Source organism: Phalacrocorax carbo, chromosome 5 (genome assembly GCF_963921805.1).
Source record: "Phalacrocorax carbo chromosome 5, bPhaCar2.1, whole genome shotgun sequence".
Taxonomy (NCBI): Eukaryota; Metazoa; Chordata; class Aves; order Suliformes; family Phalacrocoracidae; genus Phalacrocorax; species Phalacrocorax carbo.
This window is the reverse complement of record NC_087517.1, coordinates 8937294-8955464: the sequence shown is the minus strand read 5'-3', so window position 1 is coordinate 8955464 and position 18171 is coordinate 8937294. Positions and strand designations below refer to the sequence as shown.

The 18171-nt window shown below is 40.4% G+C and overlaps 1 protein-coding gene across 7 annotated transcripts in view; it reads right to left on the bottom strand.

Annotated features, from left to right (window-relative positions):
* NCKAP5 (NCK associated protein 5) overlaps positions 1-18171 on the bottom strand; it is a 409981-nt gene that overhangs the window by 9702 nt on the left and 382108 nt on the right. For all 7 annotated transcript variants that reach the window (XM_064451091.1, XM_064451093.1, XM_064451092.1 and 4 more), the window contains one exon: positions 17853-18040. In XM_064451091.1, coding sequence (XP_064307161.1) covers positions 17853-18040 — 188 coding nt within the window. The remainder of the gene's footprint in view (positions 1-17852; positions 18041-18171) is intronic.

Here is an 18171-nt window from a genome sequence, read left to right as displayed (position 1 = left end):
GTGTAAGACCTGCAGAGGAAAGAAAGGGAATGTCCTTTCTTACAGGTTTTAAAGATGATTCATAGAGGTCATTTAACCAAAGGAGTGAGCTCCGCAGCAAATAGTTTTCTCATTTGTTGCCTTTGAGGAGGACAGTTGGGAAGAGACGAACAATCCTTCCAGACCCATCAGTCTACCTCTGCGCAAATGCACATTTAGCCACTGTGGAGGGAGCCTCCATGTTTGTGTTCATGGTGCACACACATGAGAACGATACTTCTTCCAAGCCCTCACCAAGCAGAGATACAGAGGTGATAATTTTTACATTTGGAAGTAAGATTTTCTTTATTCTTAAAAAATTCTGATTTAGCATGCTTGAATCCCACCCCAACAAAATAGTTTATTTTAGGAGCCTGAAGCTGTCATTTTGCTTTCCACTCCAGATTTTAATCAACTCCCTACATATCAGAGGTTTTTTTACCTCTGATGAATCTAACCAAAACCCATTGCCCTTTCTTTCGCCTTCTGTGGCACCTGGCCTCTGGAAGGCACTAAGGAAACCCACCAGGTGTCTCCCTCCTCTATAAGGATGTGGATGACACCTTCCCTAAATGAGGGCTAGGAGATGTGGCTGGGCGATCATGCCACGTGTTGCACAGGTAAGTGCTCCTGGAGGCCGCAGCGGAAGAGGCTGTAGCCCAGGCTGCCTTCCAAGTAAACGTGTTGCAGCCTGAACTATGTGCATACTGCTTTCTGACCAATGACACTATAAAAGTTCATTTGTAATCAGAGAAAACTGGGAGAGGATAGATGCAAATAATGATGCTGGTTACATGACTGCACTTGCCACCTCTTCAGCTGGTGTTATGATCTGCACAATTTTCAGTACTGATTCAAGCAAAGCATGTATTGCAGAATGGAAACCTAAGTTCATCTGCCATCAAATCCTACGTAACAGTACAGTTATTTACATGTACTTTCTAAATTTATGCAAACAATTTATCTTTGCTGTAGTGCAGAATATTCTGAGGGACAGAGGCACAATATGCACAAAAATCTGAGCAAGATTTTCAGCTATAGGCTGCAGAATCATACTAAAGCAGAAGGATAAAACTTCTCTTGCAGTTTTCAGTTCATTTCAGTACACCAAGTGGTATCAATATAAAGCCCATAGTGTAAGTCAGCTAGAAAATAAATGCTATGAAGGATGTTCCATTTTATGTCGTTTGAATTTGATTAGTGATTAGTCTTGGCGGTTAAACCACATGGGAACAGTAATCAAGGTTTCTCCACTGCAGTTCTGTAACAACTGGAAAACACTGTTGGCTCATGTCTTATACCATGATGGGATATTAACCTAAAATCTAATTAATCTATGAATGAATTACGGTTCTAGAAATATACTATATTATAATCAATTTTAAGTGAGTTCCTAACAGAAGATACGATGAAGAAAAAGCTGTAAAATTACCAGAGGTTGATAAATTCTGTTTACTATGACTGATGATTTTTATGGAGGATAATTTTACAATCCATCAAACCTTTGTCAGTTCAAGAATCATGCTGCCAAACGTATGCAGTAAATTAATTTTTAAATTTACATATTTATTAAAAATCTTATTGAAAACAGCAGGAAGTAAGTCTTGTTTGAATAATAAAATAACTTGTTATTCTACTGGAAAGGAAACAAAAAAACCCAAGCAACCGTCTATTACGATGATTTTATAGTAAGGCAGTAATTATAAACAGCTACATGACTTAGTTAACCAAACAATGTATTAAATAGCCAACCCAAAATTAATCAAGAAGTAAAAACAAAGTTGGAAGATAATAAAGTAAAAAATGTAATTTAAAGGCTGAGAAATTAATGGCTGAGTTTCAGATGTGCTTGAGGACATGATTGTTAACTCAGGCCCATTGGCAGGAGCTCCCAGATTCCCTGTGAAAGCATGGGGAGCTGCAGGTGCCTGCCTGGCTTCCCCACTCAAGGTGCTGAAGAGGAACGGAGCACTAGCAACCTTCTTGTGCACGTGGGCACAGGAATGTGCCTGGTGTGATGTATTGGTGGCTCAGGAAACCATTCCGTGACCCAAACCTGTGTTTATTCTCACAGAACAGAAGTCCGCTGTAAGAAGGCATTACAGGCGCACCCTGGGCACCTCCTGCTAAAAGCTGAACAAGAACCATAAAAGCAGCTGCTGAACAAGGGAATAAACAGAGACAACAAAGGAGCACGGTAGGATGTGGCATAACCCATGAGGAGAGAAAGAACAACTTCCCCACCATATATAAAAGGAAGGATGAAGAAGTGTGCCAAAACGGTGGAACTGGGAAACATGGTGATATGAACTGAGGCAAGTAAGGCACCTCAGAGACTGGCCGAGCAGAGCTCTTGGCTGTGCCTACTTGCAAGGCCTCATTTCAATGTTACCCATCCATTATGTTACAAAGATTTTCTGCTTCACCTTTGAGATATTACTACACTGCTGTGATTCCTGTACTGTCCATATCCTACAGACATGCTCCTGGTATCAAAAAAGCACTGGAGCCAGGTCTCATGTCTTCTTTGTTTCCTTCCCTGGTCTCACCTCCACAATTGCTGCAGGTTTCTTTTGACCACTACTACTCCTGGGGCCAGCCATTCACACTCTTAAAATGCCTACTTTGCATATACAAAATACAGAAGCCATCCTGCCTCCATCCATCAGAAACAAGACTCGTGTTAACTAGAAAAAATGTGCTTCCTCGCTTCCTCCTTTGCCCGGCTCTAAGGGATGATCAAAAAGAACCATTGTGAATTAAGCAGAGTAATGCTAGGCACTAAGATGACCACTGCTGGAGATGCAGATGGAAGTTCCTACAGCCAGATTTATGAGTGTTAACTTGCCTCCTCACAAAATTAAAGCAGTGATATATACTTCGATTAATATACGTATAATTTGGCTGAGATCCGAGGGGATTTTAGTAAATCTATGGGTTTAGATTTGTTTGCTTCACCTTTTAGATACAAGCGCATCTGTTTCTGGTCTTGAGAACCTCTAGTCTACTTTGTGGTTCAGCCAAGCATACAAAATGTGTCTCACTTGGATCTGTAGGAGGCATTAGTGGTTGCAAAGTCTCTGTGAGGGGACCAGCCTTGAAACAGAAAGGAGTCAAGGACAAGTGAGCTGGACAGACCTTTGCCTTTCCATCTCTGCCTCCCCTGGATACCAGCAAGGTTCAGGTTAAGCAGCTAAGAGGATCTAAAAGGCTGGTAAACATTTATGCTGAGGCCACCCAGGGTAAAAAAGTCCGCTCTTAGAATGTGAGGTGTTAGTTTGACAAGGCTTTGGAAGCTTTTTCAGAGAAAGGAAGCACAGTGAAAATATATATTGGGAACCCCAGTTCTGTGGGGTCTGACCCTGCCATTTGGCTGTGAGAAAATCTTGTTGGGAATGATCAAAGAAAGAATATGTGTGAGGAACCAGGACAGGGTTCCTGCAGTGACAGAAAAATGTAGTATTTTTTGTATTGATTTTGCTACAATTTGTATCTAAATAAAGAAATGTGTACGTGAAGTGAGAGCCAGCCACATGAATGTATTTTTGGATGAATGCTTTAGGAGAGTCACTGACCTTAGCAATACAGAAGTGGTATTGCAGTATTAATGCTGTGAATTGTTGTGAGATACTGGTAATACAGAACATGCTCCTATGCCTAAAATCCAGATTATAATATTGTTAATGTAATAGACCACTAGGAGGACTAAAATACAACTGGAATTCAAGCAGACACACTGTAGAGCTAACATGCGCTCATTTTTTGAATGACCAAAGATGATACAAACAGGAAACCTGGATAAAAATAGAGTAAAGCAGTTCCCAGGCCTTATTAGTGAATGAATAATTTGAGAAGCGTTGCTGAAAATGAACAGGCATTTGATATTTATTAGAATAAAAAAGACAAACCTTTAAAGTGTTGATTTCATTGAAGTTTTAGGTTATTCAGGATTCAAATACTTCTAAGAATGGAATAAAAATTGCCTCTGTGCGCAGACATTGTTAGGAGCCCTGTACAGACTCCTTTACAGGACTGCTGAAGGCGGTACAGTTCTGCTCACGCAAAAGTCTTTGCAGGATCAGGGTGTGAATTTGCTTCTGACATTCTGAAAATTCCTCAGCAGAGGGGTGATGTGTTTGTGGTTAGCCTTTGTAGTGCAAGACCCCATCTTGAGTAAGAATGCTTGATGTGAATATTCGGTGCTAATGATTATTTGCTTAGCACTGCTACAGGGCCTTCAAAGCCCTCAGAGCAGCCTCCTAACAGTACTGGATCAAATCCTAAATGCAGCTGGAAGGTATTATTTATAGTCTTTATTTAAAAATGGGGAATTTCATAGCAAGAGAAGTTTAGCAATTTGGACAGTCAGTCAGAACGTCACCCAGATCTCCACAGTCCTGCAGTCTTAACTGCTAAGTTTTTTGTCACTATTTGAATATTTATTTCTTTCTTTGCAGGCAGAACATTCTCTGTGGAAAGACAGCCTGTATCAGTCTCCTCACTAGAGAGCATCTGAAATGCTCTTCAACATACAGGACCTGGCATTTTATCCAGTGTATGTGGTAGTTAATCAAATGTTTTGCACTGACTTCAGTAGACTTTGGATCAAACTCTTGATGCATTAGAGAGATAAATTATTTAACTTGGTGAGTTCCCCTAGAAACAAAATATTGAGCAGCAAACAAAGCTAACAAACACCAAATGGGATACCATCTGCTGCAATGAACAGAACATGACCAGTTTCCCCCATGCTTGAGATTCTTCCAAAATACAATCTGAAATAGGTTTGTTAAACTCCCAACTGTCTCACAAAATTGGCTTAGCACAGGTTAGCAAATGCTAATGCCACCAGCAACAGCAAGCCAGACTCTGATACATCAATTGGAGTTGTCTGTGTTTTTATTTCTATTGGACTGCCCTGTGTAAAAGCTCAGGGGTTCTTTGCTATCCAGAGCCTATGGAGCCTATGGAGAGGTTTCTGTTCATGCCCTGTGTCTTACAGCCCAGGAACACTGAGTAGTTTCTGTCCCTGAGTAAATACGAATAGTAAATATCTTTATAACGATGCAGTCATAAATCTGGATTCTTCTACCCTTTGACATGCAGATTCCATGCCTTACAACCTTCTGGAGGAATAGGATATGGAGGCAAAACAAGGTCTATCTCCCACAGGAATGGCAGGAGATAACCGAAATCCCAAGTCCAGAGCATTCCTTACGTGGTATCTGCGTTTTTGGCTGCGATGGAGAACGTGTAGATTGCCAAACACTTTCACAGGGGCAGAAGGACACTGCTGAGCTAAATGCAGTGTGCATGACACTAGTGGGTGCCATCAACATTAGCCCCCTTTCCACTTAGAAAACATACTAACTGAGCAACCACATCATTTTTATGCAATGTGACGAAAAAAACCAATAGTATATGCCCTGTAGAACAAGACAAGCAGATAAATGTCTTCATACCTAAATTTCCTACATAGTCAGACACTTCATCTTCTAGTGTCACCACTACAAGTGATGAACTACCATGAGCAAACAGAACTCCAAAGACTATTCAGTCTGCAGCAGTTAACCAGAAAGGCTACAGCTCTCCACATTACGCAGCTCTTTTACATGGTCACTGCTGTTCTTTGGCTTGCTCTGCTGCCTCTGTTTTCATCACTGTGCTGCTAATGATGTCATAATGCAGACTCCATGTTTTTACAATGGATTTTATTTATAGAAATGCTGCATTATAAATATTGAACTCTCTGGCTTGTTGCAGTGGTTCTCAGAAATATGAAAAGAAAGGATGATGTTTCAAAAATAGTAATAATAAAAATAAAATTACATAGCTGATCATTTTAGCATTTTCCAGTTGCTCATACTCCACTGGTAAGGAAAATGCAATAAAGAAATGGGTTTAAAAGTACAAAGAGTTTCATTATGATATGATCTTAACTGTAACATTGTAAGACCAGATTAAAAAATACACAGTATTTGGCCATCCCCTTAACTCAGGGGAAAATGCCTGCTGAGGTTCCATGACGTTGCCCACAGAGCCAACGTACAGAAGCAGGCTGCTACAGATCAGAATTCTGCCAGACAGAGGGAGAATATCTAAACCAATTTTCAAGCACCTATATGAACACCATGGTTTTCACAGGTTCCAAGTATGTGAATGTGAACATCAGCAATTGCGGCAAATTACTAGCACCTTTGAAAACTGGGCAGCCGAAGTGTCTAAATATGTATTTAGTCACAGCATTAGGAAATGAAGCTTGAAAAAAATGGCCTATATTGTTACTGATTAGGGGCCACAAGCAAGCCTCTGCAGTTCTTTCACAGTGATCAGGAAGCGTCTCCTGGCTGCTTAGCTACCTCTATTCATTGGCTTCAGGCATTGTCTGAAAAGCTCTTACATTTCAAACCTGTTTTGCATCTTAGTACATGTGTTACCAACAAGTTTCCCAATCTGGTAACTTTTCTGTGGATACAGTGTCTTGGTGAAGTTTAGACATTCCTGTTGTAAGAAATATCATAGACTACTACTGTATGATTAACATTCTAATTTATAATGCTCAGCAGTATCATATAGTCATACTTAATTTTTTCATTCCCACCCACTTCTGCTTTACCCTTCATTCACCCAAATCAATCCAAATCTATCATCAGCAACAGTCACCATAGGGTCACAAAGGGAAAGACCTATTTAACTATTTTGATAAGGTTACCTGCCTAGTAGATGAAGGGAAGGCAGTGGATGTAGTTTTTCTGGATTTTAGTAAGGCTTTTGAATCTGTCCCTCACAGCACCCTTCTGGACAAGCTGTCCAACTGTGCAATGAAGAGGTTCACAGTGCGCTGGGTGAAGAACTGGCCGAAGGGCACAATTCAAAGGGTTGTAGGGATTGGGTCTACATCTGGCTGGTGACTGGTCACCAGCGCCGTAACACAGGGTTCAGTTCTAGTGCCAGTCTTGTTCAATACATTTATCAACGACCTGGAGGCAGGAGTTGAAGGCACCATTAGCAAGTTTGCTGATGATACTAAACTGGGAGGTACTGTTGACTCTCTTGAGGGACAAGAGGCCTTGCAGAGGGATCCAGGTAGATTGGAGCATTGGGCTATGATTAATGGGACGAAATTTAACAAATGGAAATGCCAAATTCTGCACCTAGGACAGAGCAATGCAAGTATAAATTGGGAGAGGAGTGGCTGGAGATCAGCCCTGCACAAAAGGATCTGGGGGTGCTGGTCAGCAGTGTGCCCTGGAAGCCAAGCTGGCAAACCGCATCTTGGGGAGCATCAAACACAGCACAACCAGCCAGTCAAAAGAGGTGATCATCCCACTGTATTCAGCATTGGTGTGGCCTCACCTCGGGTACTGTGTGCAGTTCTGGGCCCCACAACTTAAGAAGGGTGTGAAGGTCCTTGAATGTGTCCAGAGGAGGGCACCAAAGCTGGTGGCAGGGCTGGAAGGCATGCCCTATGAGGAGCAGCTGAGGACTCTGGGTTTGTCTACTGTGGAGAAAAGGAGGTTGAGGGGGGACCTTATTTCTCTCTGCAGCTTCCTGAGGAGGGGACGTGGAGAGGGAGGTGCTGAGCTCTCCTCTCTGGTCTCCAGTGATAGGACGTATGGGAGTGGTTCAAAGGTGCACATGGGGAGGTTTAGGCTGGACATTAGGAAGCATTTCTTTACTGAGGAGGTGGCCAAACCCTGGAACAGGCTTCCTGGAGAGGTGGTCGATGCCCCAAGCCTGTCAGTGTTTAAAAGGCATTTGGACGACGCCCTTAATAACATGTTTTAACTTGATTAGCCCTGAAGTGGTCAGATGATTTCTGTAGGTCACTTCCAACTGAAATAGTCTATAGTCTGTTCTATTATATTCTGTTCTGTTCTATTCTAATGCTGAATAGAAATCAAAGAGCAATTCCAGCTCACAAGCAATCTAAGGTCTTGTTTTAGAGTATGCTTTACCATAACCCACAGGCTATGTGCATATGTAATAGGATGTCAGAAAAATAACTTTTAAATGTTTGACCGGCAATTATTCAGATAATTCTTCAAATAATCACTTGTGGTTTCATTTGCAGAGAATAACACTAGAGTAGTTAAGGGAAGTTCTTAAGGCTACAGCTTTTTATAGTAAGTAAAAGTTTTAGTGACCTCTATTAATGATCAGGCAAAGAATGGAGTAATCCAGAGAAGGCAGCACTAATGGGAGCAGAGCTATCAGGATGTGTCTCAGTCAGTGATGGATTGATGGGCAGTTCAGGCGGGGAGGACTCTGACACATGCTATGAAAACTTACATCATTCTTCTTAGCCTTTGTGAAAGATAATTAAGCGTTTAAATTACATAGCTATATCTTAAAAACTTCCCAAACTTCCCTGTGTCACTTTATTGCTAATAAGCCTGCTAAATCCCATGTTTGTTCCTCCTATGAAATACAAATATTTATTTCCAAGAAAATAATATGGATATCGCATAAGGCCTGGAATTCATGTATCACGGCCTAAAATACAGTAAGAAATAAAGTCTTTCATTTTGGAAATTGCTATAAATTACGGTGTTTTAAGTTCACAAAAAATATTTAACCATTATTTTTCTTAAGGATTTAGACAATCCGTGTGTCATATTGCATAAAATCCAGTAAAACTTCTCATTTAAATAAAAGGTGAGACCACTTTTGGGAGATGAAAACAGCTTGTGGAACAAACTATAAACACCTACAAATCATTTCAATATGATTTTTGCAGATATTTGACATAAAATTTTCCTTCTTTTCAAAGAGTATGTTGATTAGGATATTATTTTCTGTATATATATGAAAAGAAAAAGCACCTCTTAAAAAAAGAAATAGTTTACTAACTTATTTTCAGCATACTGCTACAGTTTCCTGCTACCATCAGCTGTGTAACTTATTCCTCATGTATTCTGCTCAGAACAGAACTCTCATCCTAAAAGATCAGTCATTTCCTACCCTTCTCTGCATGATGTTTGAGTGCTTTATGCAAAACATATCACTGTTATAGATGGGGAAGGCAAGTTTCAGCTGGAAAAACAATTCACAAAAATATTAGAGCATTATTCATCTCATTTAACTCTGCTAATCAGATGCTCCTCTTGGAGTCAAAATATTTTCCAGCTTCAGAAAACAAACAGCTCACTGAATACTTCTCTGCCCTATTGCTCTTATCTTGATTGAGTAAAGCCAATGTTTATTGTATCCAATTTATGTTTTAGCTTTTTCTTTTACTACTAATAAAATTTCTACCATTAAAACAATTACACTATCTCACAAGCTTTCTAATATTTATCATTTGTTGCTGTTAATGTGCCCTGAATTCCATTTTGGCCTACAGCATTATTATAAAATTCTAATTCAACACAGAGAGAAATGAAACCTAAAGCTTTATTTCCAAAGATGGAGGACTGAAGAGTGTCTGGTTACAAATGGCAGAAACATTAGTGCATTTTGGGCCATGCTGCAAATCACAGCAGCTCCATCTGCCAAGCCTTTCAAAAACAGCTCAGAACATTTTCCACTCAGGGAAATCACTAGTAAATGATACTTTAATTCAATATGTACTTTTGGTTCTTGTTAGACTAAGGGATCTACCTACCTGCACATAAGAGCCACAGTGTCTATTAAATCCTTCTGTAATCTTCAGTTATACAGGCAAATAGACATTTTAGTGCTCAGGGTGTATCTGCAAGGCACGGTGCAGTGTGATGCAAAGATATTGGTGGGCAAGCAGGGTGGGCTGGGACCAAACGCAGTGGGGTCGTATCAACTCTCCCGCTTATTTCATCTACCCATCCCTGCTGAGAAATAGCCTGGAGTAACCAGGCCATAAGGAGCTGCGCTAACACTGTGCCCAAGCAGGCTCACTGTAAATTAGCTCTGTACAGCTCTGTGTTGCTCTGGGCATTCGTACATGAGCAGTTTTGGACCGTTTCTCCAGGGGCTCCAGCAAATGAGCTGCAGCACTTTTTGCGACATCTGGGCCAGTGTCTGATGTGGTTATGCAGCTCCTACATGCTGAAAAGACAAGGTTCTCTCTGTAATTTGAAATTACTTGCTGAGATGGTGGGATATGGGGCTTCTGCTCCAATGATCGAGTTCTTCCACTCAAAAAAAAGGCAAAGTTCTTCCCGCCTTACAGTGCCAAAGGGGTTATGTTCAGTGAGCGCAACACTCCAGCTGCGGCCACAGGACAGCTCAATGTGTTGCCTTAAATCAGACAAGCCCACACATCTGCATCTGGCACTTGGCAAACCACAAAGGCACACGTCACTCGGTGCTGTGAGTTATCTGGGGATTTAGCATTACATGACACTGTGCCATAGGCACTAGAACTGCACCTACATGCCAGTGACACTTCAAGTCCTTCACTTTCCTCCCATAGCTACAGCTTTTCACTTCCTCCGCATCTTCTCTCAGACTCACATCCAAACTATTCTCCTGCTAGCCTTGCACACCATGTGTTTCAAATGCCACACAGCCTGCTGTACTATGCCAAAGACTTTCTGTCCCTCACCAATACCCAAATACTCTGTTAAAACGCTGTGCTAAAAGATATTTGAGTTAAAATGTCGCCACCTACCCGTCCCCATAAATACACTAACCAAACATAAAATAGAACTTTTACACCAGCTGGAGGGATAGTCAGAATGGGATTTGGTGGCACAGTACTAAAACTACTGAGTCCGTTAGTGCTAGAAGCAGAACTATATCAGCAGATAACAGCTTCCATGTTTTTTTAGGGTATGTTTTTCCTAAAAATATCCCTTGCATACCATTAAAAAAGTTATTTTCTCCTGCGGACTCTGCCTTCCAAATGTCACTTTGTCTTGCCAAAGCCTTTTAAAAACTTTAAGAAGTTATGGAGAATGTTCTTATCCTCCTTGTTGAGCCACTCTCCACTGCATGATTTTTTACTAAAACCCTCAGCAGTGTAAGAAGCCTCAGTTGTTTCACCTAGAAGGCACAGGGAGAGAAATGAGCCTCTGTATAACTGCAGCTTTTTATTGTTGCCAAGCTAGTTCCTCAGGCTAACTGTAAGAATGTTCTTCCACACTACACAACATTTCTTTTAAGTGATACACGTCAAGTGAGACTTTGGTCCCAGGAGACTGCCTAGCAGGCTTCAAATTGCTTGTTTTGCTGTCTCTCCACTTTACTTTTTGGAGGCAACTTTGATGGCAAGATACTAGAAACAATAAGACCTGATTAGGAATATAAAGCTTGGTAGCAGATCTTGGAATGTGAACTTGCCCTATGGAAAGGAAAAAAAAACATGCAGAGACGTCGGATTTGTTGATGTCTGGAGACATCCTAGCCTATTTCTAATTTCACATTTCCCCACGAGTTGAATCAGACTTGAGGCTAGAAAAAATATTTTTAGTTCTGTACTACTCCCATGGGTGGTATGGTGAAATCTGTTTTCTTACCAGATCATGCTCCTGTGGTTTTTGTCACTTATGTTGTCAAATACTCCTATAAAAGTCCCCAGACAATGGATCTTACATCAACTTGGGTAATTACTCAGTCTTTGCTTTGATGGAACAAGTATTGCATCATTTGTCTGAGAATCAAAAACCTTTGATTAAATAGAAGAAGTCTCGCAGCCCCTAGCCTGTCAGTGGGTAAATCCTATTGAGACAATTCTGACAAATGGAAAAATGTGTAGCTTAAAGATGCTCATACACACCACATTTAGGGAACAGGGTGGGCCGTGGTGCAGAGAGACCACTTCTGAAGTGCCTCTGAAGGCCTCGCGCGAGCACTCTCAGTGACCTCCCCACGGCGGCGGCAGGCAGACACGATCTTGCCCAGCAGCACCAGCTCTGGAGGCAGAGGGCCAGGGCAGCTCTGAGCAGCACGCACGAGGCAAGTGAGCTCCGGGGCAGCCTCACTCCAGCTGCGCCACTTCAGGGCTGCCGTTGGCTGTACTGTACTCCGACCTGAGTGGGTACACCTGTGTGGCTTTACACCATCATGAGACTTGTGGCTTGGGCCCTACCAGTTTGAGCACGGTGCTCAGAACATGCTCCCTTTCTTTGGGTGACGTAGTTTCCTCTGTTTTCAAAATGGAGGTGCCGAGTCCTAGATGGATATAAAAGTCTGCTGGGTAGTTTACTTTCCCTTTATAACACTGCCCTTTATAAAGACTGTTGCTGGATCTGCTATATACACCCTCTGCTAACATGATGTAAGTTTTGAAGATCTAATACAAAAGCATAAATAGAGTAAATGCTATTTTCAGTTTTTGTGACAGGGAGGATGAAAGGATATCTGATCCTGACTGAATTAGAATGTCTGGTTCTAGGCTGGCATCACCTAATGTTTACATTAAAAGACCACCTGCCTAAACGTATGCAATGATTTGATATACTAATTTCTTACATGAAGGAAAAGCATTGATCTTAAAACACAAAAGAGGGGTGAATGAGTGTGCAGGCTTACTCCCCCATCTACAAATTGTACAATAGCAGGATCTCCCTTAATAACTTAGGTTCACCAGAGCTAGGAAAGGAAATATAATTGATTCCCTCCTCACCTCATCATCTTCCTCTCTCTTAAGCCTGGCATAGAAAATAGGAAAAAGGAGGTGGGGTTTTTGTGCTTGATACACAGTAAACTGAATTACACTACCAGTACACAGAAATCCATAATCAGCTAATTCCTGGATTTGATCCAGCCCATCTAGATACTTTCTCTTACTGACAAGGGACCCCTACTGTCTTCTATTACTTTCTTGTATAATAATTTGTAAGAGTTGATTCAAATTCTATATTTGCAGTAACACAGATGTTGTACACAACAAGCTATGACCTACGTCATGTAGAGCATTTGCTGTTTACCTTCTGGTTGTTAACATGAGATAGGTATTGCTGTCTCCAATTTATAGACAGTGAAACAGAACCTGAGACCAAGCAACTAACCCAATTTCACCCAGTGCTGCCCCAGCTGCAGGAACTATTGTTATTATGAAAGAATAAGCAAGGTAATTATTTAGTGCTCACTTGAGGGTGCACTGCAATGTAGTTTCGCTCTCTAAAATACAAATGGTAGCTACAATAGCTGCCTTTTACTAGTTCCCTGTAGAGAAAAGCTTGGAGCAATATTCGTCTTGCTAACTTTGGGTTGAAAGTTTGCTACTCAGTATAAGTTAGCTGCGTAGGCTAACCTATTCTCTGGTTCGGTCAAGGAAGTGAGTAGTTCCCCAGCTCAATACCTCCCTCCCGTTTTAAAGGCTTAGGATGCAGCTCTTCCCAACTGCTAATTGGGAATAAAAGCCTAATATCTTAGGCTTTTTTTCACATGTGATAAGCAGAATCTCTCCCTAAGCATATCTGATAATGTGAAAAAAATTAGTTTTCTGTGAAAGCAGAGTGCACAGTCTCCCTGGAACTACTTCAGATGTTTAAATATGGAGAGTCTCTTTTAACAGGGGCTCCATTTAAAAGCCAGCCTAAGAGCTTCTCTCTTTCAGAGAGAGTGAGGCACCTTCAGAAAGTGACTCAATGTTCTGCAAGAGCTGCCTAAAGAAGTGAACAGTGCAAAGTGCCCAGTGTGCTGCCAATTCATACCCTAGCTCAAGACTTACTGCACTCTGTAGGAGACGAGACGCAAGCAGAAGCAGCTCATGCCTTTTTTTGTTTTCCCCTTACTCTTGTTTAGTGTAGCCTGCAGAGGTGTCTAGGCTGCTTTAACTATTGCTGTAATTCAGGAATGCTGGAACATCCTCTATAGTATCAGCTTAATGCTCTGGGATCCTTGAGGAAGGCAAGTGTTGTGCAATTACCAAACTTCCTTATTCTTGTTTCTAGACCTTTTGTGGATATTCCGCTCTGTTAATATGATGCATTAGAAGGCTTGTGAGCACAATGAGTCAGTCATCTAGCATTAACTCCCAATCAGCTTACTCAGCTGTAAAAAACCTTGAGTTTATCTGGGAATGCCGCCACCTCAGTCCCATTTGCAAGTGCAGCCAAAACAGCAGCAACTTCTCTCATTTTTCCTTTTCCTGTATTTGCCAGCAAGCTCTAGTAACTACTTGAATTGCAAGACACGGTGATTTGAGCATTTGACCTCCTTCATGAATCATCTGTACAAGACATACAAACTGCCGTGTTGAATAAGGCCATAACTTCACATTGCACATACAAGCCTCTTTCATTAAATGAGCCCCCTAGTTAAACTGCTGATGTAGTTAACTGTGCCAGAAATGTCAGATTTCTCATGTATGTCACCACAACTGAGGGAAAACAAGAGGATTTAGAAACTTGTGATGGGTACCAACCCCTTCCATAAAGGATCTTGTCTTTAAAGTGCCGATCAAGTCATGCCTTGAAGTACAAGCATGCCTTGACGGTGACCCAGATAGAGTAGCACATAGGGGCAAAAGAAAGCAAGAAGGGCTGTATTACAGAAAAAAAAGTATGCGATGGTTGGTTAAGGCCAGAGAAGGAAACACATTTTTCATGATGCTTTGGGATCATAAGGGTGATTAAATAATAAAATCTCTGACTGACTCGGTTACTTCTCCAAGGGAACAAAGACGACAACAAAAAGTCTTGTGTCAGTTCTCATTTGATCATAAAATAAGTTAATAATGGGCCTGAGTGAAGGAATTCTATCTTGTTTTCTGAATTCTTATAAGAAAAAATAAATCACTGAACTTCTAAAGTCTAAACAGTAAATTAATTGAAATGTGAAATAATTTTTTCTTTGCAAAAATATGGTAGCAATCATGATGACAGCAACCTGCTCAAGGCACTACCAGTTACTGCTATAAGGAAGAGGAACAGCTGTTTAATGCGGGCCTCACTGAAGTTTTGCTGAACAGATGTCTCCCACTGGGTGATGGCAGTGGACTTTGGATCAGGTACTGCATATGTGTTACTGAATTAGAGAAGTTACTGTTTAATTAAAATTAATTCCATTGATACATATAAGAATTATTTCTAGTTTTCAAGGTCCTACATGAGAAAAATACACCATGGATGTTAATTTAAGAGAAAGTTTGATGTCCGTGATTCAATGCATTTTATTTATTCCTTTCTTTGAAATTGCGATTTCTTTTTCTTGTCCAAAATTCTGCGGTGAACAAAAGGACATTATTTCCAAATACGTTTCCCAGGTCAAAATAAATGTAACATCATGTTGGTCTTAGTGCCAAGAGAATTCAACCAGGATGCTGCTTAAGATTTGGCAGATACGAAAGTGGAAAAATAAATATTTCTCCTTTCAGTGAGTAAAGCCTTTTTTGATTCCTCAAACTGTCCATTCAGTGTCCCTTTGTCACAGTAATTGCCCATTGGTTGTTTCCCTCCTGAAACTCCTTCCGTGCAATACATTTTGCTGATAAAACTTGTGTATATACTTTGGGGGTAATGCTGGTGAATATGTTTTGTGACAAGGAGACAATTCAAATGACAGTAAGTCCAGGTTAACAGAGCTTTCTGCCAGAATGTCTCATTAGAGCCCCCCAGTCTGAAGCCACTGTCGTACTGGTGCTGTACAGTCCAATTTAATTGGGCTGAGGGACTGATACAGCACACTGCTCTTTTGACAAGCAGTGTAAACTCATTCTGCCCATCATGACACTTTGTGTTTTTTTTTAAAGGCTTCACACACACCACTTGGGAATGAACTTCAAAGCACATAGCATTTCCTTTTTCAAATCGCCAAATATTCTCTATGAAAGCTGCATTTTTTCCTCCCTCAGAACTTACCTGTTTTTTCCAGAGTTGTGGGCCATAAATGCCTAGTTTCTGGTGTCCCCCTTTTTTTGTGGGTAATGTTCCAGATCACACAGTTGTCATTTAAACAGACTGTGGATCTTCTTGGGTTGGACAAATTACAGATGAGAAAAACTTGCCATACTGGTTCAAACAAGGAGTTCAGGGCAACCAGCTTTTCATGGTTACTGCTTCTGATTTGTCATTCTGAAAAGTTTAATACTAATAGGCAAATATCTAGTGCTTTATTGAGCTTTCACTGTTCACCGAGAGGCAATGCTGTTTTGAGAGCTATTTCAGATTCTCAAAAACTAATCTCAAAATCCCCCCAACACAATGCATGAAAAATGCTAGTGCTGAGTTATACCTGTTGCCTTCTAGCTTAATGATGGATTTTTACAAGGATCCTAATGCTGTTCCAGTGAACTTTAAGTTTTGATGCTGATTGGGCAGGTTGCAGAGATGTCACATACAAGAACTGCATGAGAAGAATGAATGAAAAGTAGATGCAACTCTGAGCCACTTTTCTATCTATAGTGGAGCCAAATCTAACTGCTCTGTTAATAGCAAAAGACCTTGGGCTTCAGAAGGCAGAACTGATTTTTATATTTTTTATGTACATACATACATAATTAATCTCATTTGCATAATTAAGCTATGAATTTCTAGATGTTCAAGATGAGGAATTAAGTGGATGCTCAAATTATTTTCCTTCATCTATCCTTTTCAATACTCTTCTGCTACTGTTTTTTTTAATTTTCTTATTCCCAATTATGAAGCCAGATTCTTGAAAATTGTTCTTTCTAATACAACCTAAATATATTGAAATTGAATCATATTCTGGGTACTAGTGAAATTGGTTGATTGGGAAATGAGGCAGATACATTTCAGGATTTTTCTTTTGAAGTTTGTGAGTCAATTTAATATTCAGTTAAGCAGGGCTTTCATGCCAGCAGAGTTGGAATAAACAGGGGCATTGCCAGTTTGTTCCACACATTCCTTCTGCACATTTGGCCCAGAGTCCTGAGAGCTCTAAGACTCTAACTTTGGTTAGAGGTAATCACCTCTTAAGTTTTAATGCATAGTGATTTTCTGAAGCTGAAAACTGGGGTCTGGAAAGAGATAATTTTTCTTTGCTCTTGAACTACATCAGTATGCTACCAAACAGCAGCTCATCATTATTTTCTGCCACCCCCTTTGTTTATACTGTAACATACCCAAAATGTGCTGAGTGCTACACACAGAAATGAAAGAGCTTGTATTTAAAAAGCAGAAGAGCTGGGGAAAGAGACTGAACATGGAGGCAAAATTACTACAGTGGATTATGGCTGGGTGGCTCTATTTTCAAGCAAACAAGCCTCTTAGAGCAAAGGAGAGAAAAACTGAGAAAGAAGTGTGAGGATGAGAGGAGAAAGCATGAGAACAGAGGAGGAAAAGAGTAGGTTGAGAAGTTGCTTTTCAGGGTTGTTGAGACTGTATGATATGAGGTTCAACATTTTTAGAGACAGAAAAAGCAAGTGGATTCATGTGAAGTAAGGGGAGAAAGCAAATTCTTTTCAGTTTAGCCTCAAGATCTACCAATCAGATCAGGAATGATCTTCATCAAAATAATGTTTAAAACCTTCAGATCAGGAGTTCCAAGGCTAACACCAAGAGTTATTTCAAAAGAGACCAGAACATAGCTGACTTCTATCACATAGTTTCATTTGAATTTTCAGGAATACCACTGCAGATATTTAAGTCATTTACTATATGTTGTTCTATACATACTGTCTAACCATATGTGAAGGAGCAGCCTTGAAAGATAAATTCTGTGTTTTCTTCCTAGCCTTAATTTTCAACTCATCTCTAATGGCAGACTGCTAGCGCTAGCCTGTCTCCACTTGTCAATTTTGGAAGTCTAATTCTATGACAGGTGAGCATCAGAATGTAACATTCTGTTCTAAAAGTATTTACACCTTCACTCTTCTGCAGCTCACGCTGTTTTTTTCAAGTCTGCCTGGTTTTTGTAATCAATCAACACACGGAACAAAAACCAAGGGGCAAATAAATACAATCATGAAGAAAAGGAGAAGTAATATAAAAATCACAGTAACTCACACTTGGGATGTCCTTGCCCTTGCTGTCTTTACTGGAAGCTCCACTCAGCTGCTCAATTAAACTGTAATGTGTTAATTGTTCAGGTCCATCCTCTCCAAAATGGGCATAGAGACTGTGTTGGTATAAATCCAAGATTGACATCGGGTTCCCCAGAAATGACTTTCTCTGATTTTGTTTTTCCTGCTCAGCTGTAAGAGATGCTAAAAATAATATCATTATGGCATTATGATGAAATGCAGTCTACATACATTGTAATTTAATTTTTAAATTTTTAAATGTATTTCAAATGTTCTAAAGTATCTGGAATTCAATGTGATAA